This window comes from Anolis sagrei, chromosome 6, assembly GCF_037176765.1.
Source record: "Anolis sagrei isolate rAnoSag1 chromosome 6, rAnoSag1.mat, whole genome shotgun sequence".
Taxonomy (NCBI): Eukaryota; Metazoa; Chordata; class Lepidosauria; order Squamata; family Dactyloidae; genus Anolis; species Anolis sagrei.
In genome coordinates this window covers 132,831,363-132,857,009 of record NC_090026.1, presented here as the reverse complement: position 1 = coordinate 132,857,009, position 25,647 = coordinate 132,831,363, and the positions used below count along the sequence as shown (strand labels likewise).

The 25,647-nt window shown below is 45.7% G+C and overlaps 1 protein-coding gene across 1 annotated transcript in view; it reads right to left on the bottom strand.

Annotated features, from left to right (window-relative positions):
* The window catches only part of LOC132779722 (SCO-spondin-like), a 165,375-nt gene that overhangs the window by 51,420 nt on the left and 88,308 nt on the right, over window positions 1-25,647 (bottom strand). The window contains exons 52-70 of the mRNA XM_067470583.1: window positions 25,207-25,332; window positions 23,439-23,568; window positions 23,153-23,278; window positions 21,176-21,267; window positions 20,321-20,503; window positions 19,804-19,968; window positions 18,197-18,449; window positions 17,841-18,019; window positions 16,097-16,267; window positions 14,082-14,210; window positions 12,366-12,517; window positions 10,334-10,428; window positions 10,185-10,237; window positions 6,758-6,928; window positions 5,498-5,668; window positions 3,177-3,256; window positions 2,900-3,069; window positions 1,174-1,220; window positions 784-984 (exon numbers count right to left, since the gene is read on the bottom strand). Coding sequence (XP_067326684.1) covers window positions 784-984; window positions 1,174-1,220; window positions 2,900-3,069; window positions 3,177-3,256; window positions 5,498-5,668; window positions 6,758-6,928; window positions 10,185-10,237; window positions 10,334-10,428; window positions 12,366-12,517; window positions 14,082-14,210; window positions 16,097-16,267; window positions 17,841-18,019; window positions 18,197-18,449; window positions 19,804-19,968; window positions 20,321-20,503; window positions 21,176-21,267; window positions 23,153-23,278; window positions 23,439-23,568; window positions 25,207-25,332 — 2,694 coding nt within the window. The remainder of the gene's footprint in view (window positions 1-783; window positions 985-1,173; window positions 1,221-2,899; window positions 3,070-3,176; window positions 3,257-5,497; window positions 5,669-6,757; window positions 6,929-10,184; window positions 10,238-10,333; window positions 10,429-12,365; window positions 12,518-14,081; window positions 14,211-16,096; window positions 16,268-17,840; window positions 18,020-18,196; window positions 18,450-19,803; window positions 19,969-20,320; window positions 20,504-21,175; window positions 21,268-23,152; window positions 23,279-23,438; window positions 23,569-25,206; window positions 25,333-25,647) is intronic.

The following is a 25,647-nucleotide window of genomic DNA, read 5'->3' as shown; positions in this document are numbered from 1 at the left end:
TTAAATTTGTTACAGTAAGTCATAGCAGCATCAAGTGTGTGTGTGTTAAAGAAAAACCTTATGATGTTAATTATTATGTGCAGCTGGTAATGTAGGTCAGCCAGCATGTTTGAGCCACACCTGGTGGGGTATAACTGCATGTATCTTAGAATACAGTTTGGAGAAGTAATATGCTGCTTTGAGGGAGATGCTGTAATGCTGCCATTCTCTAACAGCAATGCTCTTTGCTATGGTGGAATAGCTATTTACTCAAGGTTTATGTTTTGCTCTCTCATTTGAGTGAAGATGAAGAAGCCTTATTCTGTGTTACTTACAAGGACTATGGAAGTTTGTTGCACTGTTTGATTTTGTATGAAACACTGCAAGTTTATTACCTCTGCTGATAAGAGTAAAGTTTTTTTCTGTTTCTTTTTCCTCTTGCTTGTGTGTCCTGGCTAAAACATGCTCTGTGCAACAAAATTGGCCTCCCCGCATAAGCAGTACCTAAATTTCCTACTTGACAGATGTAACTGTCTTTCAGGCTTCAAAGGTCAACAGCAAGCTAGACAAATGGTTGGAAGCTCACTCCACCCCGAGCTGGCTTCAAACTCATGACCTCTTGGTCAGAAGTGATTTCAATGCAGCTGCACCACAACCCGGTCCTTAAGCGGCTGAAGGGGAAAAGGAAAGAGCCTGAGGCTGTTAGGAATGATGAGAGTTGAAGTCCAAAACACCTGGAGGGAGAGCCTAAGTTTCCCCATGCCTGTGCTACATCACCTTTGTCCCCCTCCAAGAGTTTGGTACCTGGGCAGAAGGTGGCTGTGGGGCACTCCTTCCTCTGCAGCTGCACTCCGCTGTCGCCGTGATACTCCTGCGCCCCTTCACACTCGGCCCCTCCATGTTGGGGCTTGGGGCAGCTGCAGGTCCGGTAGCGGGTCACCATCTCATTGCCACAGGTCCGGGAGCAGGGGCTCCATGGGACCCACTCACACCAGCTGCCCAGAACTGGAACAAAGAGGGGAAAAGAGTTATGGGGCCTCTTTGTGAATGAAAGCAAGGAGCAGGAGGCTAGCGATCCCACAAAGAGGCCTGGAAACAGACAATAGGGCACAGCAGTTCCAAAATGGACACCCAGCATCCGGCTGGATCCCTTTCAGAGCATTCTGGGGTCGAGGGGGAAGTTGGGGTGCTCACCTGGACAGGACCGGGTAGTGCAGGTCAGCTTCCCGTGAGAACAGGTGCTGGAAGGAGAGGAAGAGGGAGGAATGCTCAGGGATAAGAGAGAAGAGATGGCTCTCATCCCACTAAGGACAAGCAATGCCTTCCAGATTTTATTCTGGAAGCATAAGCCAAGGCACTGCTAGGAAAAACAGTTCAAGCAGCCGCCACAATTGTGCTCTCAGAGGTCCCTAACCCTTTGATTTCAGACTAGCTGTACCCGCCACGTGTTGCTGTGGCCATCCTTCCCTTTCTCTCCTTTCATTCTTTCTTTCTTTCTTCCTTTCTTTCTTTCTTTCTTTCTCTCCTTCCTTCCCTTTTTTCATTTCCTTCTCTCCTTCCTTCTCTTTCTCTTCCCTTCCTTCTCTTCCTCTTTCTCCCCTTTCTTCCTTCTCTACCTATTCTTGGACAGCAACTCCCAGCACTCCTGATTGATCTATCTACCTACCTACCAATCTAATTCTATCTAATCTATCTATCTTATCTGTCTGGAGGATTACTGGGAGTTGCAATCCAGGAACAGGAAATTGGAAATTGCAGGGATTAGGATGCTCTCCAAGAAATCCAAGGAGAAGAAAGCTTGCATCTTGGAAGCAGTGCATTTGGATTATCCTCCTCTCCTAAAGGGCCTGGTCTAAGGGATGCTAGGAGCTGTCCTCCGGAAGAGAGTGTGAATACACTATTGTTTGTTTTGTTTGCCGGAGTAGGTCTGGGTAACAACGGAAAAATTTGTTTCTAAAATCGATTCGTTTTTTGGGGTTTTTTGCGTTTCGATATTTAAAAGAATTCCGAATTTTTTTTAAAAAAAAAGTTCGATATTTACGAAATTTCGTAAATGGTAAAAAAATTACAAAACAATAACGAAACAATAACAAATCGATTCGTTAATGGCGGATGCGACCGCGCAATACGCTAAAAACCCTCCAAATGGGACAGGGGGAACTTCTGAAGCTTCCCTCTCCCTCTGTTGTTGACTGTTGGTGTGATATTATAATTTTTTTTCACTAATTAAACAAAAAACAACTATAAAACTTGCCCCAGACATGCGGAAATAATAACGAAACGACCTCAAACCAATAACGAAACGAATACATAACAAAATACGAAGTATTTACGAAACAAATTGAAAAATTCGTTTCGTTTTTAAGTTGCTCCAGAATGGTTCGTTATTGCTTCGTTATAAAAAAATAACGAATTTTTAACGAATTACGAATTAACGAAACGAAACCGCCCAGCCCTAGGAGGGAGTCATTTTTGCACATGCACTGTTGCATCTTTTGGCTTTTTTTGGCCTTTTAAGTCGCTTCTGCTGTGTTTTTCAGTGTTTTTATGAGTGATGGTCACTCATTGGCCTGATAGGTGTCTTGTGTCCAAATGTGGTGTCCATTCATCCTGTGGTTTTTGAGTTATGTTAATCGTAAAACAAACACTAGATTTTTATTTATATAGATACTAGCTGTACCCGCCATATGTTGCTATGGCCAACCTTCCCTCCCTCTTTCACTCCTCCTTTCTTTCTTTCATTCCTTCCTTCCCTCCCTTTTTTTTTCTTTCATTCTCTCCTTGTTAATTCCACAAACTAACATTACATTTTTATTTATATAGATGGTTTCTTTAATGTTCTGATTCGATCCCAGAGCTGATTCATGACACAGTGGCCTTGCAAAGTCATGCAACACGCATCCCTTCCTGTCTGCCTCACCAGGCGTTGCATCCATCAGGGTGAGGAACAGTCTCTCCTGGGAGGAACCGCTGTCCAGAGAGGAGGTCCAGGCAGGGGCAGCTGGGCTTCTCCACACAAGATGTGCCGTTCACACCCAGCACTTTCCCCCCAGTGCAGTAGCAGCCAGGTTCGCAGGCCCACAGACAGTGCTGGAAGGGGCAGGAAGAAGGGAGGCAGTGATGAGGAACATAGGCCCACAAGGAGAACTGGGATCCATGCAAGGGAAGACTGGGAGCGTGTCCAGGCCAGGACTCACCGCCAAGTCATCGCAGGATCGGGGGCAAGGAGGGCCGCAGCTGCTGAAGAGGGTGCCTTCCACGGTGGAGCAGTCCAGACCTGCGCAGAGCCAGAAAGGGCAGGCAACACTCAGGGAGCAAATCCTCCAAGTGGGGCTCAGCCACACTAGTACAGTTATATCACAGGCACGGGCAAACTATGGCCCTCCCTCCAGGTGTTTTGGCCTTAAACTCCCATAATTCCTAACAGCTGGTAGTGCAAAAAAAGTGCCTCCTTTCTGTTGTAGTTCAGACCATGGTTGTGGCTGATACCGATGAAAATGGGGAAGTGGGTCATGGGAACTCTGGGCTTGCAAGCCAACAAGAGATTTTAAGTCCTGAAAATGATCAGTCTGTGCCTCCAGCACTTAGGGAAGGTCACATTCCAGAGAGGTGCCGAGATGGTGCAGAGTGTCATGCATCATGTTCTGCAATTGATGGTGCTTAGTGGTGGCAGGCCTAGCAGTTGGTGATGGAAGGGCTAATTTAAGTCTTAGTTTTAAAGGGTTGTAAGAGTAAGTAAGAGTTAATGGGTGAAAGCAATTAAGGGTGGAGGTATGCAAATTTGGGCCCTCCAGGTGTTTTGGACTTCAGCTGTGGGAGCTGAAGTCCAAAACACCTGGATAGACGGCTGAAGCTGGCCCACACCTGATGTATATGAAGGTGGTTTTAACTTTACAATGAGTTCAGTTCGACCAATTAAAAACAATAGAACAGACAGAATGGATACAATCAACTCAGCTACTGTCATGTTTTATGTTCTGCAGTTGATGGTGGTTGGTGATGGAAGGGTTAATGTAAGCATTAGTTCTAAAGGGTTGAGTAAGCTTTAAGTAAGAGTTCATGGGTGAAAGCAATCAAGGGTGGAGGTATGCAAGAGATGGGTTGCAGCTGGGTGTTTCTGGATGTAAGGAGCTAGCCTTGGGACTGTTCTGTGGGAGAAAAGTATTTATTTTATCTTGGTGGTAGATGCTGCTGGTTTCCCCCCAGGTTTGTGGATTTTCGGTGTCCTGGCCTGTCTCCTGAACCTTTGGAATCATGGAACCTTGAATCTTGGAGTGGCTTTTGATCCCTGGACTTTGCTCATTGAACTCTCAGCGTTTGACCACTGGGCTGGAACTTTTGACCATGGAGTTATCCTGAACCTGCAACAGTGTTTGCTGTTTTTATTTTATATTCTGTGGCTGAGTGCTATCTTTTGTTTTATATTTTGGACTATCATCATCATATTTAATTATTTATAATCGTCCTCCATCCAAGATGCTCTAGGCGATTTACAAGCTAAATTGTAAAAGATAAAAATACATACATAAATTAATGATTAACATAAATCAAATGCTCTAGTGAAAAGCCAGGTCTTAAGTGCTAGAGTAAAAGCCCCTAAGTCAAGCATGGCTCTCATATAGGGAGGCAAGGAATTAAAACAGCCAGAAAGTTAGTGCTGTTTTAATTAAACTGTTTAACACAAACTGGGTGTTTGATTCACCTCTGCTGGAAATAACGGCAGAGCCCTAGCATCATGACACAGAGGGGTCATTCTCTAGGGAGACAAGTTCAGAGGCTGAAATCTCAGATGGAGAGAACAATGAGTTGCAAGATAATGCGCTGGTTGATGGGAGACTCAGTTTTCGTAAACTTCGGGTTGCTCAACAAAATTTTCGAAGGTCACAACACTTGTTAGAGAAGAGACCCCATATCAGGAAGTCTTGTGAGAAGACATGGTTTCATGTGTATATTACAGAGGGCAGGGTGATTTTCCAGCCAGTCTGGTCGACACTGGTAATTGAGGCAACAGCTCTTGTCAAGTCCCAGTCAAGCTTTCTGAGAGGATTCTAGTTCTATGTCTTTGTTCCTGTTTCATGCTTCCAAGTTTGAAGGATTGTTCCTGGATTTTTTTTATTGGATTCTATGCTGCTCTGTACTTTCTGGTTTTCTTGTATTCCTGTGCTGGATGTCCTGTTGCTTTTGGATTTTGGATTGCTCTTGTACTTTGAACCTTGTGGACTATTTTCTACGAATAGACTTTGAAGTTTTTAGTATTTTTCCTGAAATGCTTTTTATATAATCTTCAATAAACTGCTTTGCTTATTTCACTTGGACTGGAGTGTGGTGGGTAAGTACAGAAGTTTCTCCTGGCCTGGAGTGCAACACTTTCCAATCTTCAGTGGAGATTACAAATGCTATTCCTCCCCATACTTAAGAGTAGCTGTTCTCCCTCCCTAGGGTGTCAATGGCTTTTTTTGTGTCCCCTCCCTGGAAGACATGATGTCCCACTTCTCTCCCCCACCCCCAATTGCCTCACCTGGACACGGGTTCAAGCCACAGGCCTCTATCTGGGTGGGAGGGCCCTCGCAGTAGTCACCTCCTCCCTGCGGGGCAGGACTGTCACAGGCCCGGGTCCGGCTCCGCATGCCACCCCCACAGCTGACCGTGCAGGATGTCCATTGGCCCCATGACCCCCAGCCTCCACTCTCTGCAGAAATAAAAGGATAGTAAGGGAACTATGAACCAGCATTCTAATACTCATAACAACTTATGGGTCCAGAATGCCTCTGCCTCTAATAATCCACAGAAGAAAACAGGGAGATGCATGAGGGAAAATTATCCTGGGGTGTGATCAAGATTGTAGGATTTATGAATGAGGAAGATCACCAAAGCTGGGGGAGGCCATAGCCATTTGCTTTGTCAATTGGGAAGAACAAGATTCTGCCTCCTTCTCTCTCCATCTCAAACTGAAGTAAGCCCAGGGCAAAGTGGGGGGAGGAGCTGGTAAAACTGGGGCACATTAGAAGTAGTTGAAAAAGTGGGGTGATAGGAGGATTTCTTGGAATCGTCCCTACCAAACTGAGACAGTCAGAAGCCATGAGAGAGTTTTCCTGGAGAGTTTTTAGGGTCATGAACCCAGGAGCATTGTGCTCAAAAGGGCAACTGGAACTTTATTATGGAATTATCAAAGGAAATGGACTTGGGGTTCTATTTTATTAATGCAATTAAAGCAATTTATTCACATCAGTCAGCGAAACTTATAATAAATGGACAAACTTCAAAAGAATTTAAGCTATACAAAGGGACCAGACAGGGATGCCCTTGATCCCTGCTGATTTTTATTATGACCCTAGAAGTTCTGTTAGAAAGTATAAGGAATAATAAAGAGCTGAAAGGATTGAGGGCGAAAAATAATAGTTACAAGATTTGTGTGTTTGCGGATGACATGGTCTGCATATTGGAAGACCCCCTAAACCAATGGGATAAATGGTAGAAAGAAATAGAAGTTTTCGGAGAAGTTGTGGGCCTTAAAAAACCAATTTCCTCACTAAAAACAAACACAAAGCTTACAACTGCATAACCCCCAAACCATGCCAACCTTATTAATAAGTTCCTGACAGTGGAAGGGACTTCCAAAGGAGAGGGTGAAACCGGTTGGATGGCTGCCCCTCCGGGATACTTCAGCCATGAGCTTGTATACTGGGGGAGTTTTAGGGCTAGAGGTCCCCCCCCCTTCCACCCACCCCAAGAGCCAGGCCAGGAAGAAGGGGCGCGGAAGAGGAGGAAGGGTACCTACTGGCACAGGTCTGGAGATGGCACGGCCTGTCCTCCCGGTCAGGCCCCAGGCAGGGCAGCCCCATCCCAGAAGGGGCCGGGTCTGTGCAGAAGTGGTACCGGTTCTGGAGCCCCAGCCCACAGGAAGCCGAGCACTCGCTCCAGGGTGTCCATTCAGACCAGTAGCCATTGACTGCCAAGGAAGGAAAAGGGGGGGTCAAATAGACTGGGCAGTGAGGGAGGTCTCCATTGTTGGAAATGAAGAAGCACCAACACTTGTATACAGATAGCCAGGAGGGACAGAGGGAACCCTGTGGTGCATTATGCCTGTTGTCTTGCTTTCAGTTCCATTTCCTAAATCTATGTACTCAATGTATTTTGCTTCCTGGCTGCATAGGATCAAAGAATAATAGAGTTGGAAGAGACTTTATAGCCCATCTAGTCCAACCCCCTTTATTCTGCCATGCAGGAAAAGCACATTCAAAGTACCCCTGACAGATGGCCATCCAGCCTCTGTTTGAAAGTCTCCTAAGAAGGAGCTTCCACTACACAAAGAGGTCACTTCCTCCTCCTTCTTCCCCAAAGTGTTTAGGGTGCTGAATTACTCTATGATAAAAAAAACTAGGTGTTTTTAATTACAGAAATGTGAGTCATGCACCGAAAGGGTTAAATGGATGCAATGACTCAGCAAAAGCTGCCTTTCTATATAAGCAGGTGTGCCTGTAGCTTAGTAGGCCTCTGTATTAGTTTGCCTCAGTAGGAGAAAGGTCTCAGTCTGTGAGAAGGCCTCAGTGTGAGATATGCATGGAGCACCTTTCCCTTCCCGCCAGAGTGGTACCTATTGATCTACTCACATTTGTATGTTTTCGAACTGCTAGGTTGGCAGAAGCTGGGGCTGACAGTGGAAGCTCACGCCTCTCCCCAGAATCGAACCTGTGACCTTTCGGTCAACAAGCTCAGCAGCTCAGCGCTTTAACCCACTGCACCACCGTAAATAGTACAACCATATTATTTCACTACAAAGAAAAGCCTCCTATGGAAAAGATAACTTGAGACTGTGTGTTTTTGTTCTCTTTATCACTTTGGGCTATTGGTGCTTGGGTCACGCTGCTACTTTGCATCAAGACGCCTGACACCCAGAGACATGAAGCGCAGCATTAAAAGCTCTTCCACTAAAGGTAGAAAACTTTCTTTTTCTCTCTCTATCATTTTATATGAGATGTATTACCTGCAAATGAAATGGCAGGGAGAAGGTTTCAGGAAAAGAGACAAAGAGAGGTCTGGAGGTCTCAAAAGCACAGATTTTATTTCCAGCTGGGACCCTGGAGTGGACTATGTTCAAAAGCATCCAGAGCCCCGATATAGGCGTTGACTATGGCTTTTATACCCTCCAATCGCAGTCAAAGAACATGCGTCTACATACATTGACCTCATTCACTACGTCACCTTAGCATCATACGAATATCAAATTCTACCTTCCAACATACAAAAGGCATGTCTCTGTGTCTTTCTAAAGAGCAAGCATACACCTTACATTAATCAATCATGGGGCCTAACTTTGACCTGTCAGGAGGGAGAGGGGGGACTCCTTCCCTAGAAGGAAGGCACTGGGCTTTTTTTACCAGTCCCTGTGGTTTATCTCTGTCTTGGAATGGATAGATAACATGCCCCCCCCCCCCCCTTTGCTGTGCCTGGAGAGCAGCTCTCCTTCAGCATTCTCTCTAATACAGAGAGAACTTGATTTTTCTATACATTTCAGTGCTTGTAAAGTACATACAATTTATACATAAATAAATACCTATTTTTCCAATATCTATTTTCCAATATCTCCTCATCACAATAGTTTTTACCTTTTTAAAAACCTTACTAGTGCATCCTGCACATTTAATAATAATAATAATAATAATAACAACAACAACAATAAGCAGAAGAGAAAACTGGCGAAAGAAGGCGCTCCATAGACAGTTCCTGGGAAAAATTGAGAGCCAAATTGACAAAAAAAAACATAGCTGTGGCTCACAAATGGAACTCTGAAAAAGGAGACAAAGGAGGGCCTGATTCTGGCCGCCCAAGAACAAGCCATTCGAACCAAGGCTATCAAAGCCAGAATTGAAAAGTTGACAACAGATTCCAAATTTATACTCTGCAAGGAAGCAGATGAAACAGTAGATCCCCTCCTCAGCTGCTGCAAGAAGATCGCGGACAGACAACAAGCAGAGGCACAACACCGTTGTTCAGAAGATCCACTGGAACTTGTGCCACAAATCCCATCTGCCTACAACAAAGAACTGGTGGGATCACAAGCCGGAAAAGGTTATAGAAAATGAGCACGTCAAACTCCTCTGGGACTTCCGGATTCAGACAGACAGAGTTCTGGAGCATAAGACTCCTGACCTCACAATCGTGATAAAACAGAGTGTGGATCATCGATATTGCAATCCCAGGTGACAGCAGGATTGAAGAGAAACAACTGGAAAAGCTGACATGATATGAGGATTTAAAGATCGAACTGCAAAGACTCTGGCACAAACCAGTAAAGGTGGTCCCAGTGGTGATCGGCACACTGTGTGCAGTACGTCAAGACCTTGGCCTGCACTTAAACACAATCGGCGCTGACAAAATTACCATCTGCCAGCTGCAGAAGGCTGCCCTTCTGGGATCTGCACGCATTATTCGCCGATACATCACATAGTCCTAGACACTTGGGAAGTATCCAACGTGTGATCCAATACAACAGCCAGCAGAGTGTCTGCTGTGGACGCATCTTGCTGTGTTTCAAATAACAACAACAACAACAACAACAATATACATTATACAGTCCTAGACACTTGGGAAGTGTCCGATGTGTGATCCAATACAACAGCCAGCAGAGTGTCTGCTGTGGACGCATCTTGTGTTTCAAACAACAACAACAACAACAACAACATACATCACACAGTCCTAGACACTTGGGAAGGGTCCGATGTGTGATCCAATACAACAGCCAACAGAGTGTCTGCTGTGGACTCATCTTGTTGTGTTTCAAGTAATAATAATAATAATCTTTATTTATGCCCCGCCACCATCTCCCCAAAGGGAACTCGGAGTGGCTTACAATGACGCCAAGCCAAGCAATACATTACAGCAACATAAAATATAAACAACAAAATAACACCATAAAAAAACCCAATCAAATAAAATAAATAATACAAAATAACATAACAGAAAATCAAACACAGTGAGTGCGCCAAATGCACGACATAAAATGATAAAACTCTGGATGAGATAGCAATGAAAGGTGCAATTTGTAGGGGATTTTCTCTCCTGTTTCCTACTGTAAGCTGATATATACGGTCCTGACTAAGCTGCTCTCTGCTCTGCAATAGAACCCAAATATTCTACACAGAGAGTGCCCTCCTCCCCAAAGGAACGTGATGGCAGCAGCTCCCTCATGGAGCCAGGATCCTTACCGTCCCCGCAGTCGGTCCGGGAGCAGTTGCCCAACTGGCCGGAGAGGCAGGAGCTGCAGGAGAGAAAGGCAGCGCTTGATGAGGAGGACTGGGGGAATTGTAAATCATGAGGAGGTAAAATGGCCCAACAGACAGTCCAGGGCACTGACCAGTTCTCACAGCCTTTGGGTACCACGTCTCCCGGGTTGTAGAGCATCCCGTCTATGGCACACGGACACTCTTCCTTCGGAACACAGAGATTGTTCTATGGGACAAGAAGGGCATGGGCATTGGAGGATTGTGTGCAGTGGACTCTCCTTGCAAAGTTCTCCTAGTGTTTGGACTAAAACCTAGAATGGATACATCACCCCAGTGACACGGGAGCCTCCAGCCCTATGCTGGCTGGGGGGCTCTGGGAGTTGTAATCCAAAAGGACACCAAGGCTGTGCTCTACACCTCATCCTGCTCATTAGACACATTGGAGCAGGTGTGGGCAAATGTCAGCTGGTGTTGTGACTCTTTTTCTTCTCTCCTCTCTGTTTCTACTCTCATTCTGATTGGTAGTGTTGTGACTCAGCTGGAACCACAGACCCAGACTGATAGTGTTGTGACTCAGGTGGGGTCTCAGAGTGACTCTGACGAGGATGATGGGATTCAGGTTCACAATCAGGTTCAAAATGTTCAAGTGTGCAAGTTCAGTTTCCCACAGCAGGGAAGGATGTTTTTGATACTGAAACTAGGTGCAGATTGACTCAGATAAGGAGCCTGATAGTAAGCAGGAAGGCAACTAGGTTGACACTAACGAGCAGCCTGACCTTGAGGAAACAGGAATCTTAGATTGGGCTGATCGTTTGGAATTCAGAGTTCGAAGGAGTGTGAGAATAGCCAACAAGAAGGAGGTCAGGGGCCAAAGAGATGCTTTCATGTATTGCAAAGGGTATTAAGCAGTGTGTTTGAAAACAAACCTTGGTCAGATCAACTTCTCGCTCAACCAAGCAGCTTGTGCTTGTTTTCCTGTGTCCATGATCTTGGGATTTTGTCATGTTCTCCTGGGACTTTGTTTTGTTGGTGCCCTTTGGAATTCTGCTTTACAGTGCTATGTTGCATTGATCTTTGGAACTCTACTTGCTTCTTAAACTTTTCATCTTTTACTTTTTAATAAACTACAAAGACTTCAGTCTGTGTGCAGTTCTAGTGAATCTATTCTGAGATGCGACAGCCTGATTGTTGTAGGTTTTTCCGCCTGTATGGCCATGTTCTAGAAGCATTCTCTCCTGACGTTTCGCCTACATCTGTGTCAAGCATGCTCAGAGGTTGTGAGGTTTGTTGGAAATTAGGGTATCTTGGAACAGTTTCTCCCTGTAGAGATGTTCAATGTCTTGTCGAAGGCTTTCATGGCCGGGATCACTGGGTTGTTGTAGGTTTTTCCACAGACGCAGGCAAAACGTCAGGAGAGAATGCTTCTAGAATATGATCATACAGCCTGAACAACCTGCAACAACCCAATTATTCTGGCCATGAAAGCCTTCAATAATACAAATGTCAGCTGTTTGGAATGGTGGGAGTTGAAGTCCAAAATGCCTGGAGGGCGAAAGTTTGCCCTTGTCTGCACTAGAGGAGCACAAGGCTATCAGTGGCCACAAGTCCTGATGAAGACAGGTTTCCGGTCCAGCCCTGCAGAGCACTGTCCTGTTAGATCTGGAACGCCCTTCCCATGGAGGTAAGATCAGCCTCCTCGCTGATGGTATTCCGAAGAAGACTAAAAACTTGGATGTTCAAGCAAGCATTTGGCTAATTCGGTGCAATAAATGTGTTGATTACGGATTGGTAATATGGATGATGCAATTGGACCACGATTTTAGTTAGGAGATGTATTGGATTGTGATTTCGTGTAATATTGTGTATTATGTTTTTTATGGTTTTAATTGTATACTGTGCACTGTATATTTTGTTGTGAACCGCGTTGAGTCGCCAATTAGGCTGAGAAACGGCGGTATACAAGGACAGTAAATAAATAAATAAATAAATAAATAGATTAGACATGTCCTTGGCCTGATCTGGCTGCAGGGCACCTCAAAGGCACATATGAGGCCTTTCCTGGCTGCATCAGGAAGCTTCTGTTTCTGGCCTGGGACTCCTGTGCAGGTGAAGGACTTTCAAGCCAGTGCAATTTCATTTTCCAGCACCACCCCTGAGACTCACCATCAGGATGGTGCTATTGGGGCAGTAGCACCCGGCGCGGCAGGATCCGTTTGTGTCCCCAGCGCCCTCGGAGCTGAGCTCTGCACAGGAGGCAGGTTCCTCTGCACACTCCTTCCACACTTTCCCCTCTGGGCAGATGCCTGGAGCCTCACCTGGTTGGAAGGAGAAAGGGGAAGGGAGGCAGGAGGGTAAGAGGGTCAGAGGCATTGTGCTGCATAGCACCGGGACTGTGGCACAGTTGCCTGGGAGTCAGCTGCATTAAGATCACTACTGACCAAAAGGTCATGAGTTCGAAGCCAGCCTGGGTTGGAGTGAGCTTCTGGCCAATTTTGTGTAGCTTGTTGTCGACCTTTGCAACCCGAAAGACAGTTGCATCTGTCAAGTACGAAAATTAGGTACCACTTATGTGGGGAGGCTAAGTTAACTAATTTATGAGGCCATAAAAATCTCCAGCAAGCATGCAAAGAATGAGGAAGTACTTCATCAGTGTCACAAAAGGACGGTGAAGCAATAGCTCCCCTGGTGGCCAGATAAAGTTTGTTTCTGATTGTTTTGATTGTTTTAACTGTGATAATTGTTTTAACTATGGTTTTGTACATTATGTGTAATTTGTATAGGCATTGAATTGTGCCTTTTTTGTAAGCTGCCCTGACTCCCCCCTCGGTGGTTGAGAAGGGCGGGGTAAAAGTACCCGAAATAAATAAATAAATAAAATTGTTCATCTCCATTTCTAAGCCGAAGAGCTGGTGTTGTCCGTAGACACCTCCAAGACCACGTGGCTACTGGCATGTCTGCATGGAGTGCCCTCACCTTCCCGCCGGAGTGGTACCTATTGATCTATTCACATTTACATGTTTTCAGACTGCTAGGTTGGCAGAAGCTGAGGCTAACAGCAGGAGCTCATGCCACTCCCTGGATTCGAAATGGCGATCTTTCGGTCAGCAAGTTCAGCAGCTCAGTGGGTTAAACCACTGTACCATCAGGGGCTCCACACATATTGGGAAGGATGAGGCAAAGACCGGTGGGTGGGAGACATAAACAGTAGGCCTGGGTAACAACGCAAAAATTTGTTTCTAAAATCGATTTGTATTTGGGGGTTTTTTGTTTTGATATTTAAAATAATTACAAAATTTTCCTTTTAAAAAGTTCGATATTTACGAAATTTCGTAAATGGTAAAAAATTAACGAATCGATTTCCAAAACAATAACGAATTGATTCGTTAATGGCGGACGCGACCGCGAAATACGCTAAAAAACCTCCAAAAACTTCTGAAGCTTCCCTCTCCCTCTGTTCTTGACTGTTGGTGTGATATTATAATTTGTTTTCACTAATTAAACCATAAAACTGGCCCAGACATGCGGAAATAATAACGAAACAATCTCGGGACAATAACGAAACGAATACAATAACGAAATACGAAGCATTTACAAAATGTGTTTAAAGATTCGTTTTTTTTAATAATTGCTCCAGAATGGTTCGTTATCGTTTTTTAATTGGAAAAATTAACGAATTATTAACGAATTACGAATTAACGAAACGAAACCGCCCAGGCCTAATAAACAGAGGCTGGATGGACATCTGTCGGGGGTGCTTTGAATGCGATTTTCCTGCATCTTGGTGGGGGGTTGGACTGGATGGCCCATGAGGTCTCTTCCAACTTTATGATTCTATGATTCTATACACACGGGATGGAAAGGCAGTGGCAGAGGGCCCACCTGTGCAGGGCTGAAGGTTGCAGGTGGCAAACTGGATCCTGTGCAGGATGCTGGGGCTGGCCTTTGTCCGGTTCTGGTAGCCGCCCCCACATGGCACGGAGCACTCTGACCAGGGGCCCCATTCCACGCCTGGACCTGCATTGGGACCAGAGGGAAAGGAGGGGCAAGGGATTAGAAAGCCAGTTCTCAATTATGGGGGGGGGGGTCTTTTTCTTTCCATTTCTGGGTGACCGTGATTCTCGCCGGAGCAGTGAGGTAGAACAGAATTTTTTCTTCATTTTTTCCAATTTCAAAGTCTGTTATATTCAACAAATAATATTCTGGTTTCAGATCGTATTTTATCTTGATAATATTTTGGCAGTGCTTATGGATTGGAGAATTTATGAATATGGCCAGACTGTCACAGATAATAAAAAAAATCAGAAGAAAGAAAACCAAATCAAGTGGAATCAGCTTAAAATATATCTGCAGGAAAAAAATGAAGATCAATACATAAATAAGAGAGTAAAAACATTCGGATAGCGATAATTCAAGGAAAAATTGTTTCTCTTTAATTGATACTTGCATCTCTGTGGAATGAACTGGAAGTTCCCCACCCCAAATCCCCTCCCTCCCTGATACACCCCTACCACTCCCAACCCATTCTCCCCTCATCACTTCCCTAGCCTTAACCTCCCCGAACTTCCAATCCAATCCAACCTCCCCAAATGACCAGCCCTCTAAGCTCCTCAATTTCTTACTTTCTTACTTTCCTATTGTTCCCCCTCTTTAACTGTTATCTATAGAGGTCAACTAATAAAAATTAACATAAAAAAGGAGGGGCAAGGGCTGAAATGTGTGGGGAAACCCCACCCCAAGACCTCTGGTGACCCCCAGAAGCCTTCTCATCACCCTCAGCCCATGCTAGGAAAGCTAGGAGAGAGTGCAAGAGTTCAATGTATTGTCGAAGGCTTTCATGGTCGGAATCACTGGGTTGTTGTAGGTTTTTTCGGGCTATATGGCCATGTTCTAGAGGCATTCTCTCCTGACGTTTCGCCTGCATCTATGGCAAGCATCACCTCACTCCCTCTGAGGATGCTTGCCATAGATACAGGCGAAACGTCAGGAGAAATGCCTCTAGACCATGGCCATATAGTAGGCCTGGGTAACAACGGAAAAATTTGTTTCTAAAATCGATTCATTTTTTGGGTTTTTTTGCGTTTCAATATTTACGAAATTTTGTAAATGGTAAAAAAATTACAAAACAATAACGAAACAATAACGAAACAATAACGAATCGATTCGTTAATGGCGGACGCGACCGCGCAATACGCTAAAAAACCTCCAAATGGGACAGAGGGAACTTCTGAAGCTTCCCTCTCCCTCTGTTGTTGACTGTTGGTGTGATATTATAATTTTTTTTCACTAATTAAACAAAAAACAACTATAAAACTTGCCCCAGACATGCGGAAATAATAACGAAACAACCTCAAACCAATAACGAAACGAATACATAACAAAATACGAAGCATTTACGAAACGAATTGAAAAATTCGTTTCGTTTTTAAGTTGCTCCAGAATGGTTCGTTATCGCTTCGTTAACAAAAAAAATAATGAATTTTTAACGAATTACGAATTAACGAAACGAAACCGCCCAGCCCTACCATATAGCCTGAAAAAACCTACAACAACCCAGTGCAAGAGTTCGTTCATGCCTGGATTTTTTAGTCTTCTTTATCCTGGAAATACTTTTGTTGTTGTTGTTGTTGTTAATTGAGACATTGTATATTGCTCAACACACAATGTTTATGTGCAAAGCGAAAAATCCATACTTTTCAGCACAGAGATTGAAAGAGAGAGATTGGATCAATATTCACATCAGTTGAGAGTTATTTCAAAAGGGCTTCCTGAGCATGTCTTCCCAATTTCATCATGTCCTTTATCCCATCCCATATTCCTTATGCCCCTGACTCTTGGGCTCAGGCCCAAGGGGTGGATGGTGCCCTCGTTCCATTGTCTGTGCCCCACTTGTGTACCTTGGCATGGCTGGAGGCTGCAGAACTCAATCTCCACATTGGATCCCTGGCAGGGCTCTCCTCCGGCAGAGGCAGGTGGGTCAGCGCTTGAGCGGAAGCGACGCCGGGTGCCCACATTGCAGCTGCGGCTGCAGGAGCTCCAGGCGGTCCATGCGCTCCAGCCACAGCTGACTGCAAAGTCGGAGGGAGGAAGAGCAGGTGATCTCTGGGGGCCTTGCAATCCCCAAAGAACAGAAACCTAAATTATGGGCCTTGGTTTACTCACTTGTCTTCCTAGCACAGGCATGGGCAATCTTCTGCCCTCCTCCACGTGTTTTGGAGTTCAACTCCCACAAATTCTAACATCCAGTTGGCTGTTGAGAATTGTGTGAGTTGAAGATCTTGGAGTCCTCGTGGACAACAAGTTAAACATGAGCCAACAATGTGATGCGGCGGCAAAAAAAGCCAATGGGATGTTGGCCTGCATCAAGAGGAGCCTAGTGTCTAGATCTAGGGAAGTCATGCTCCCCATGCTGTACTCTGCCTTGGTTAGACCACACCTGGAATCACACTGTGTCCAATTCTGGGCACCACAATTGAAGAGAGATGTTGACTCTAAGCTGGAATGTGTCCAGAGGAGGGTGACTCAAAGGATAAAGGGTCTGGAGAACAAGCCCTATGAGGAGCGGCTTAAAGAGCTGGGCATGTTTAGCCTGAAGAAAGAAAGGCTAAGAGGAGACAGTATGAGGGCCATGGATAAATATGTGAGAGGAATATGTCATGTGTTTATCAATGATCTAGGATTGTCTGCACGCCCTTTCCTCTCTGAAATTCTGTCCTAGTTATATATTTCACCTGGTCATGCTCAGCATTATTTTTAAAAAAATTTTAATTATTACTTTTGGCCCAGCCATAGGTTTTTAAGCATTGTTGTGCTATTGTTAATGCTTACTTTTGTTTTTGTTTATGAGTTTCATTTTATTGTTTTGTATTGCTGTTATTGTTGTTTTGCTGATGTATTGTGGGCTTGGCCTCATGTAAGCCACACCAAGTCCCTTGGGGAGATGGTAGCGGGGTATAAATAAAGTTTTATTTATTATTATTATTATTGGGAGGAGGGAGCAAGCTTCCTTTCTTCTGCTCTGGAGACTAGGATGCAATGGAGCAATGGCTTCAAACTACAAGAGAGGAGATTCCACTTGAACATGAGGAAGAACTTCCTGACTGTGAGAGCCGTTCAGCAGTGGAACTCTCTGCCCCGGAGTGTGGTGGAGGCTCCTTCTTTGGAAGCTTTTAAACAGAGGCTGGATGGCCATCTGTCAGGGGTGCTTTGAATGTGATTGTCCTGCTTCTTGGCAGAATGGGGTTGGACTGGATGATGACCCACCAGGTCTCTTCCAACTCTAGGATTCTATTATTCTAAGTCCAAAACACTTGGAGGAGGGCTAAAGTTTGCGCGGCCATCAAAATCCCAAATTCAAACCTTTGGGACTTTTTTTTTTGTTGTGTCAGGAGTGACTTGAGAAACTGCAAGTCACTTCTGGTGTGAGAGAATTGGCCGTCTGCAAGGATGTTGCCCAGGAGATGCCTGGTGATTTTGATGTTTTTATCATCCTTGTGGGAGGCTTTTCTCATGTCCCCACATGAGGAGCTGGAGCTCATAGAGGGAGCTCATCCACCTCTCCCCAGATTCGAACCTGTGACCTGTCGGTCTTCAGTCCTGCCGGCACAGGGGTTTAACCCTCTGCGCCACCGGGGGCTCCACCTTTGGGACTGGCAGGATCTGGTTCCAGTTGGTATGGGAAAGGGCCAGTCTCCTCAGCAGCGGGTGTGGGCAGCCATTTCTGACCACCAGAAACAGGTGAGCTGAGAATGGCATGCTGTGGACCCTGGTTACCTGGGCAGGGATATGAGGTGCACTCCATCTTGCCATCTACACAGGTGCTGGAAAGAGAGAAAGAGAAAATTCAGGGCAGCTTTCCTTGCACTGCATTGGAGACGAGTAGACATACAGAGCCTGGAAAAGTTGCCTTTGGGGGCAATGTGCTGTAATAGTGAAATTGCCCAGGGACAGACCTAAACACACGCACCCCCCCCCCAAGTTTCTAAGCCTGGCTGTACCAGTTGTTGCAGGCGTCCAGGGGGAGGGTGCTGCCCGGCGGGAGGAGCTCCCCTTGGTGGAAGCAGGGGCAGAGGCCGGGGGGCAGGCAGGTCTCGTTGTGGAGGAAGAGCCCCTCTGGGCAGGAGCAGCCCTCGCGGCACGAAGAGGCGCACTCCACGCGGGGGCCCTGGTCCAGGCAGAGGCGCGGACAGGCCCCTCCCCTCTGCAAGCACTCCTCCATCGACAGGAAGACCATGTTCCCTGGGCAGCGAGCTGTTGAGGCAAAGGGTGGAGTAGAAAAGCTAAGGGTGGAACCATCCCCATTTGTTGTGACTCAGCTGGAACCACAGTCCTATAGTGTTGTGACTCAGGTGGGGTCTCAGAGTGACTCTGATGAGGATGATGGGATTCAGGTTCACAATCGGGTTCAAAATGTTCCTGTTGTAGACAATGAGCATCACAGTGTGCAAGTTCAGTTTCCCACAGCAGGGAAGGATGTTTTTGATATAGAAACTAGCCAGGTGCAGATTGACTCAGATAAGGAGCCTGATAGTAAGCAGGAAGGCAACCAGGCTGACACTAAGGAGCAGCCTGACCTTGATGAAACGGGAACCTTAGATCGGGCTGACCGTTTGGAATTCAGAGTTTGAAGGAGTGTGAGAATAGCTAACAAGAAGGAGGTCAGAGGCCAAAGAAATGCTTTTCAAAGGATATTAAGCAGTGTGTTTGAAAACAAACCTTTGTCAAAGCAACTTCTCACTCAACCAAGCAGCTTGGGCTCGATTATCTTGTAGTTTTTGGGTCTATTGTCATGTTCTCATGAGATATTGTTTTGTTGGTGCCTCTTGGAACCCTGCTTTACAGTGCTATGCCTTATTGATCTTTTGGAACATTGCTTGCTTTTAAGAACTTTTATCTTTTATTTTTCAATCTGTCTGTGTGCAGTTTTGGTGATTTCAGCAAGGTAGATCTACTCTGAGGTGCAACACCATTTGTCTACAGAGTAGACATGGGCCAACTTTGTCCCTCCCCCAAGTGTTTTGGACTTCAACTCCCATAATTCCTAACAGCTGGCAGGAGAAACAAATGAGGTGAAGATTGGATTAACTTTAGTATGAAGTAGTGCTGATGAAAAAAACTGCTGACTTAAGTGGCGGATGAGCTCCCTCTATCAGTTCCAGCTCCTCATGCGGGGATATGAGAGAAGCCTCCCACAAGGATGATAAAAACATCAAATCATCCAGGCATCCCCTGGGCAACGTCCTTGCAGACGGCCAATTCTCTCACACCAGGAGTCACTCCTGACATGACAAAAAAGTGCCTGGGGCAATCTTTTGTTAAGAGGTGATTAGCTGTCCCTGATTGTTTCCTCTCTGTTGTTTTGCTGTTGTAATTTTAGAGTTTTTAAATTTTGTTTATCTACTCTTTTATCTGAGAGTTAATACCAGCAACAATAAAAGTACACTTTTGCCTCTCTTTTAAAATCCTACTAGAGAATCATTCTGTGTATTTTCTCTCTGGTTTCCTACTATAAACGTATATAAAGCACCGGCTATGCTGCTCTCTGCTCTGCTCCAGATACCAAATATCCTTGCGTGTAACCCCCCTCCCCCCTTGCCATGCCTACCTTTGCAGGGGTGGGTGTTGCAATCCCTGGTCTGGATGAGGGGCCCTGTGCACCCCGGTCCCCCGTAGGCAGGGTTGGAGCAAGAGCGGTTGCGGGTCTGAACTCCGGAGTCGCATGGGGCTGAGCAGGCGGACCAGGCCGTCCAAGGGGTCCAGACACCTTCCACTGCATGAGGCAAAAAAGGGGGGAAACTGGCTGGGAAATAAGGCCCAGCATCAGGCTGAACAGTGAATAGGACTAGATGTTCCTATGCATTATTCTACATGAGGCATGGGCAAACTCTGACCCTCCAGGTGTTTTGGACTTCAAAGGGTTGTTAGGAATTGTGGGAGTTGAAGTCCAAACCACCTGGCGGGAGGGTCAAAGTTTGCCTATGCCTGTTCTCCATAGCAAATGTTACCATGTGAAAATGTCTCATTCCATTACCTGTGCCCTCAAATTGCAGAGAGTGGGCTCTGGCTCTGGGACAAGACCTAAATCCATCATACTCGCCTTCCCACAAGCCTTTGTCATTCACCTGGGCACGGAGGGGTGTCACAGGGCTCCTCCTGCACTGTCTCTCCATCGCACCCAGGACCGGCTTCAAAGCTGCCATTGCAGTGCCGGAACCGCTTCCTTGCTCCCACCACATCTGGGGCATAGAAGCAGGTCTTTGAGCAAGGAGACCAGGCGGTCCAGTCGCTCCAGAGCAATGCAACCTCTGCAAGGAGAGCAAGAGATGTGGGCTCTTCAGGGAAAGGGACCTGGGAGAGATTAATGGACCGGCAAGCGTCCCCATATTTGCATAGACAGGGCTACTTTCTGGTGTGGAGACTTAGTGACATTAAATATCACTGTATCTTTTACAGTGAAATATTCTTCCTGCAGAAAACACTGTTTTCTGTGCAAAAAATGCTTTCTGTGCAGAAAATGCTTTTTGTGCAGAAAACATTTTTGTGCAGAAAATGCTTTTTCTGTGCAGAAAATGCTTTTTCTGTGCAGCAAATGCTTTTTTGTGCAGAAAACACTTTTTTGTGCAGAAAACACTTTTTTTGTGCAGAAAATGCTATTTTCTGTGCAAAAATATTATGCACAATTTTTTGTTCAGTGGAAGTCTCGAGTGACAAGTATTCTCGAAACACAAAGCTGTTTTCCAGGACGTTTTTCACCATGAAAGGAAAAGTTGCTAAAATTACTTGTGGTGTCCTTTGAGACGAAACTGAGCAGTGAATGATACCTGTAGTCACAGGGAGCAATACTGAGCCAACTGGGCCCAGGGCAGTCAGATCAGCTCAAGGGCAGCTGTCATATTTGTTCAGTCATTTCCAGTCACAGTGACCAAGTAGTTAGCTAATCAATTCTATTTGGAACCAGTGGTGGGTGGGGCCCCTACCTGAGATGCAGGCCGTGTGACATTCGCGCACCTCCTGGGCGTCCCCTTGGCATGGGGCTCCCCCATTGGCAGCTGCAGGGTTGGAAGGGGACCTGCAATAGAAGCAGAGGCCTTAAGAAAAAGGGAGGGGTTAGCACAGAGATCAATGCTACCTCTTCCATAGAAGGCTTTTCTTGAGAGCAACATAATATGGTGGCACTATATACAAGAACAAGTTTCCATAACACAAACAAAGGTCTTTACACTTCCTTCTTTGCTTCCACGCTGGGCTTCTTTCTCATGCAGATAAACAGCTTCACTCTCACAGAGCCTCTTCTCACACTGAGGTTACACATGGGCTTCATATAGTAGCTTTTTATACACAGCAGTCTTCACACTGAAGTTTCACAGACGATGACCTTCAACCTGGAGCTTCTCTCACTGAAGCTTCTCATACTGAGGCCTACTAACACTGAGCCTACTAACACTGAGGCCTACTCATACTGATGTCTGCTATCAAAGAGGCCTTTCTTCCACAGAGACCTCTCACAGATTGAGACTATTCAGCTACATGAACACCTGCTTATATAGAACTGCAGCCTTCAACCTGGGACTTTTCTCACCAAAGCTTCTCCCACTGAGGCCTACCTCACACTGAGGTCTACTAAAACTGAGGCCTCTCTCACACTGAGGCATACTAAGCGACAGGCACACCTGCTTCTATTGAACTGCAGCTTTTGCTGACTCATTGCATCCATTTAACCCTTTCAGTGCTTGACTCACATTTTTGTAATTAAAAATACCTAGTTAATTTTAAATATTTCTGACATGGTTAACTAGAGTTGATCCATTGAACCTTTACTTCTACAGTCTAAATGTACCCTGTAATAGATTATTTATTTATTTATTTATTTATTTATTTTATTTTATTTACTGCGCTTATATACCGCAATTCTCAGCCCCAAGGGCGACTCATTTATAATTTAAAACGACTCAAAATGTTTGGGGGCTGTTAAGACTTTGCCACCAACACATTATATTCTGAGGTAATTTACTGTGATCACTGGCTACCACCCAAATTCAAAAGAGTTTTCAGTTCTTGTTGGACCAATGCTTTCAAGTAGGCTGGAATGTGCTGAATTCGCACTCAGGGCTCAGAACTCTGAAGTAAATAACTGTGAGATTCTTCTAAAATGTCGTTGCCACCAATCTGGGAACTCTGTTCCCCTAAAAATGCTATGGAACTTCTGCACACAGAGGCACTCTTGAGACAGTTGTTGATTAACAAAGGACAAAGTTGTTTATTTGTGTGGATTTCAAAAATTCAGGCACTTAAGCGTAACGGTTGCAATAATGATATGGAGCTTTTTGGTTACTTAAAACAGTCCAGTGCTTAGTTCCAAAAACAACTCTTCACTCCCTCAGGAAACTAATAGGGTTGGAAGGGGACCTAGTCCCTCTGACTAAAATTCCTAAAACTCCAGACAGTCCTTTCCCTTGGATCTGTCTATACTCTATACCAGCTATTCTACCTAATAGCTATCTATCTTTACTAACTGACCACTTTGACTCCTCTCCTAACTCTCCCAAAACTTAACTTTCTTCTTCACCACTCAGACCCTGACTAAACTGTCAGATTTTAAAATGCACCCTTTCAGGCAAATTTTTTCTGCACTCTAACTAAGCTCTGCCCACTTTCTCCCAGCCAATCACAAAGGCTCTCCACATTTCCCTCCAGGCTGCTCTTAAGCTCCACCTCCTCTAGGAAATGGGTACTCTAAGATGGCTGCCTCAATGAACCATCTCACAAAATGGCTACCGAAATACTTGGGCATGCTTCCTGAGCTTTTCCCTGTCCTAAAAGGTAGGCAATTCATCACATACCCTATCAGATTGCAGAGCAGGTCCCATGCTATGCTATAGTTCTCCAGCACAGGACCACAACTCCCAGAACTCAGCAGCCTGGAAGTAATTTCTTCAAGCCTCCTGATTCCTTACCGAAATCTCTGCTGCATCCCAATCCCACAACTCCGACCGCAAGGGGTCCATGGAGACCAGGCGGACCAGCCGCAATTGACGGGACAGGCCATGGAGTCACAGGACACAACACCCTCCAGGCAGACACTGCAGGCAGGAAAGGAAGGGAAGAAGGGAGGAGAGAAGCAAAGCCACGGGCTCACATGAAGTTGCATGAACAATCATTAATGCATTGGGCATAAGTGTCCTTCAGGCTATGTGTACCAGGGCCCTGTCTGCACAGTATCTCTTTTGCACATTCTCTCACCACTGGCTGCAGTTGTCTCGCAGGAACATTTCTCCGGGGAGCCGTCGCTCGCGGTCGAAGAAGCAATGGCACTGGCTGACGTTAACGCAGCCCCCGTCCTGCAGGAACAGCCCCGGGGGGCAGCGGCAGCCTGAAGGTGAGGGGACAGCAGGGGGCACAATTTAATACCATGGCTGTCTCCGTATCCATTACAATGCCAAACCTGTTGTAGTACAGTGTGCTGATCAAGCTACAACTAGTAGTAGAAGGGGAAAGAGGGCTGCTCAGGTGTTGGAACAAGAGCAGCAAAGGAAGCAAATTAGGGAGATATTCATGACACCTACAGATACTGAGTCATTCGAAGGCTTCACAGACTCTGAGATGGAGGAGGAGGGATGAAGTCAGATGAAGAATGGGAAAGGAAGCGGATCCGTGAAATACTCACTGCTCCAACTGAGGAGGAAGACTTCATGGGGTTCACAGGGAGTGATGGGACTGAGAGTGATAACGGAGAGGAGGATGGGCTAGACTGGACCCGTGTGCAGGAGATCAGGGACATATGTACTCAACCCACATCAAGTGATGAGTTTGAGGGGTTTTCGGGAGACTGGCAACCTGGTAATACATGGGGTGATCTAAGTCTTGATAGGAGCTGGAAAAGTTGGAGGGACAGGCGGTGGTGAGTAGCTGTGGAAGCTAAAGCACCTGAGAGTGATGAAGACAGGGTGGGGACCAGTTCATCTGATGATGATGAGTTATAGGATAAAAGAAGGTATCAGACATTGGGAACTTTGCAGTAGGCAAAGTGTTGTATTCGTGTTTGGGACTTTGTTGCTGCCATTACTCTTGACTTGGGTCCTGGGACTGCAGACTGCTGTGTTACTGTGCTTCTACAGACTGGAATCCTGAAAGTGCTGACTTCTACTTCCTTGCTGACTTCGGATTGTTTTTGGACGACGACATCGCGTTTTGGATTTAACTTCTGCTTTTGGACGTGCCTCGACTTTGGACTGTTTCCTGACTACGTTTTTGCTTGCTTCCACCTTGCTACCTTGTGTTTTGTGAACTCTGTGATTTTGAAGCAGTTTGTTTGAACCTTTTGTTATACTGGATTATATTCCAGCATAATCCGGATTATTCTCCAAGTTGCGTTTTTTGCATAGCAGTTTGCTACAGACTTTGCTTTCTTGCTAGATACACTGAGTTAAGTGTTTCTAAGCTATTTTTGTTACTTTAATAAACCTTGTTTGGACCTTTTACTTGTGTTTGGCTCCTTTAAGGCTTCTGGTTCAAAACCACAGTTCAATTCCACAGGAGAAATCTTTCAGGGCCTCCCTCTGGCTGAGAATTGTCCACGCCCTTCCTGATACACATAAACAGCAAATCCCGGGATTCCACAGGAGGCGGCCATAGCATTTCAAGTGCTGAATGGTACAGTGCAGGCATGGGCAAACTTCAGCCCTCCAGGTGTTTTGGACTTCAACTCCCACAATTCCTAACAGCCTACTGGACTAAGTTCTGAATTCTTTACAGCCACATCACACAGCACTTCACGCTCTGCTCGCTAATGAGCTGATTCTCAACTTTTGTATCCTGTTTATGTTTTTGGATGCTCTGTTATATATTTTATGGTAGTGTTTCCTAACACCTTTAACATCTTTGTTGCCTGTCTATGCAGCCCTCAGAACAAATACCCCCTTCTAAATCGCCACAGAATTAACAGGATGCCCCCTCCAACCCTGTGGCCCACCTCCTTCCCCCCTCCCCCCCCCCAGAGCCCTGTGCTCACCTTCCACACAGCTGCTGTGACAGGGGGAAGCGGGTGCGCCCAGCTGCTGGCAGGTCTGTGGGCAGGGCGCCACCAAGCCCCGCATGCAGTGTCCCACTTGCACAAAGACCATGTCCGGGCCACAGTCTGCAGAGAAAGAGGCCAAGGCACAGGTTCATGTACTGCAGCAATGCATAAGGAAGCATGGGTGCTCTGACATACCCAGCACAGTACTCTGTAGCTTCCAGGTATTTTTTTTCTATCAAAGGAAATGTAACTCTAAATACAAAAGATTGAACTTTTGTTTGAACATGGTCCCCTGATATACTGAAATCCAGGAATCGTATCCACTGTCCAGGTCACAAAATATATCTAAAGTCAAATATATACAAACAAGCCATACCTCCACTGTGCTGACTAAGGGTGACTCCAGGCAAAAGGTGGATGTTTGTGGGGGGCTGT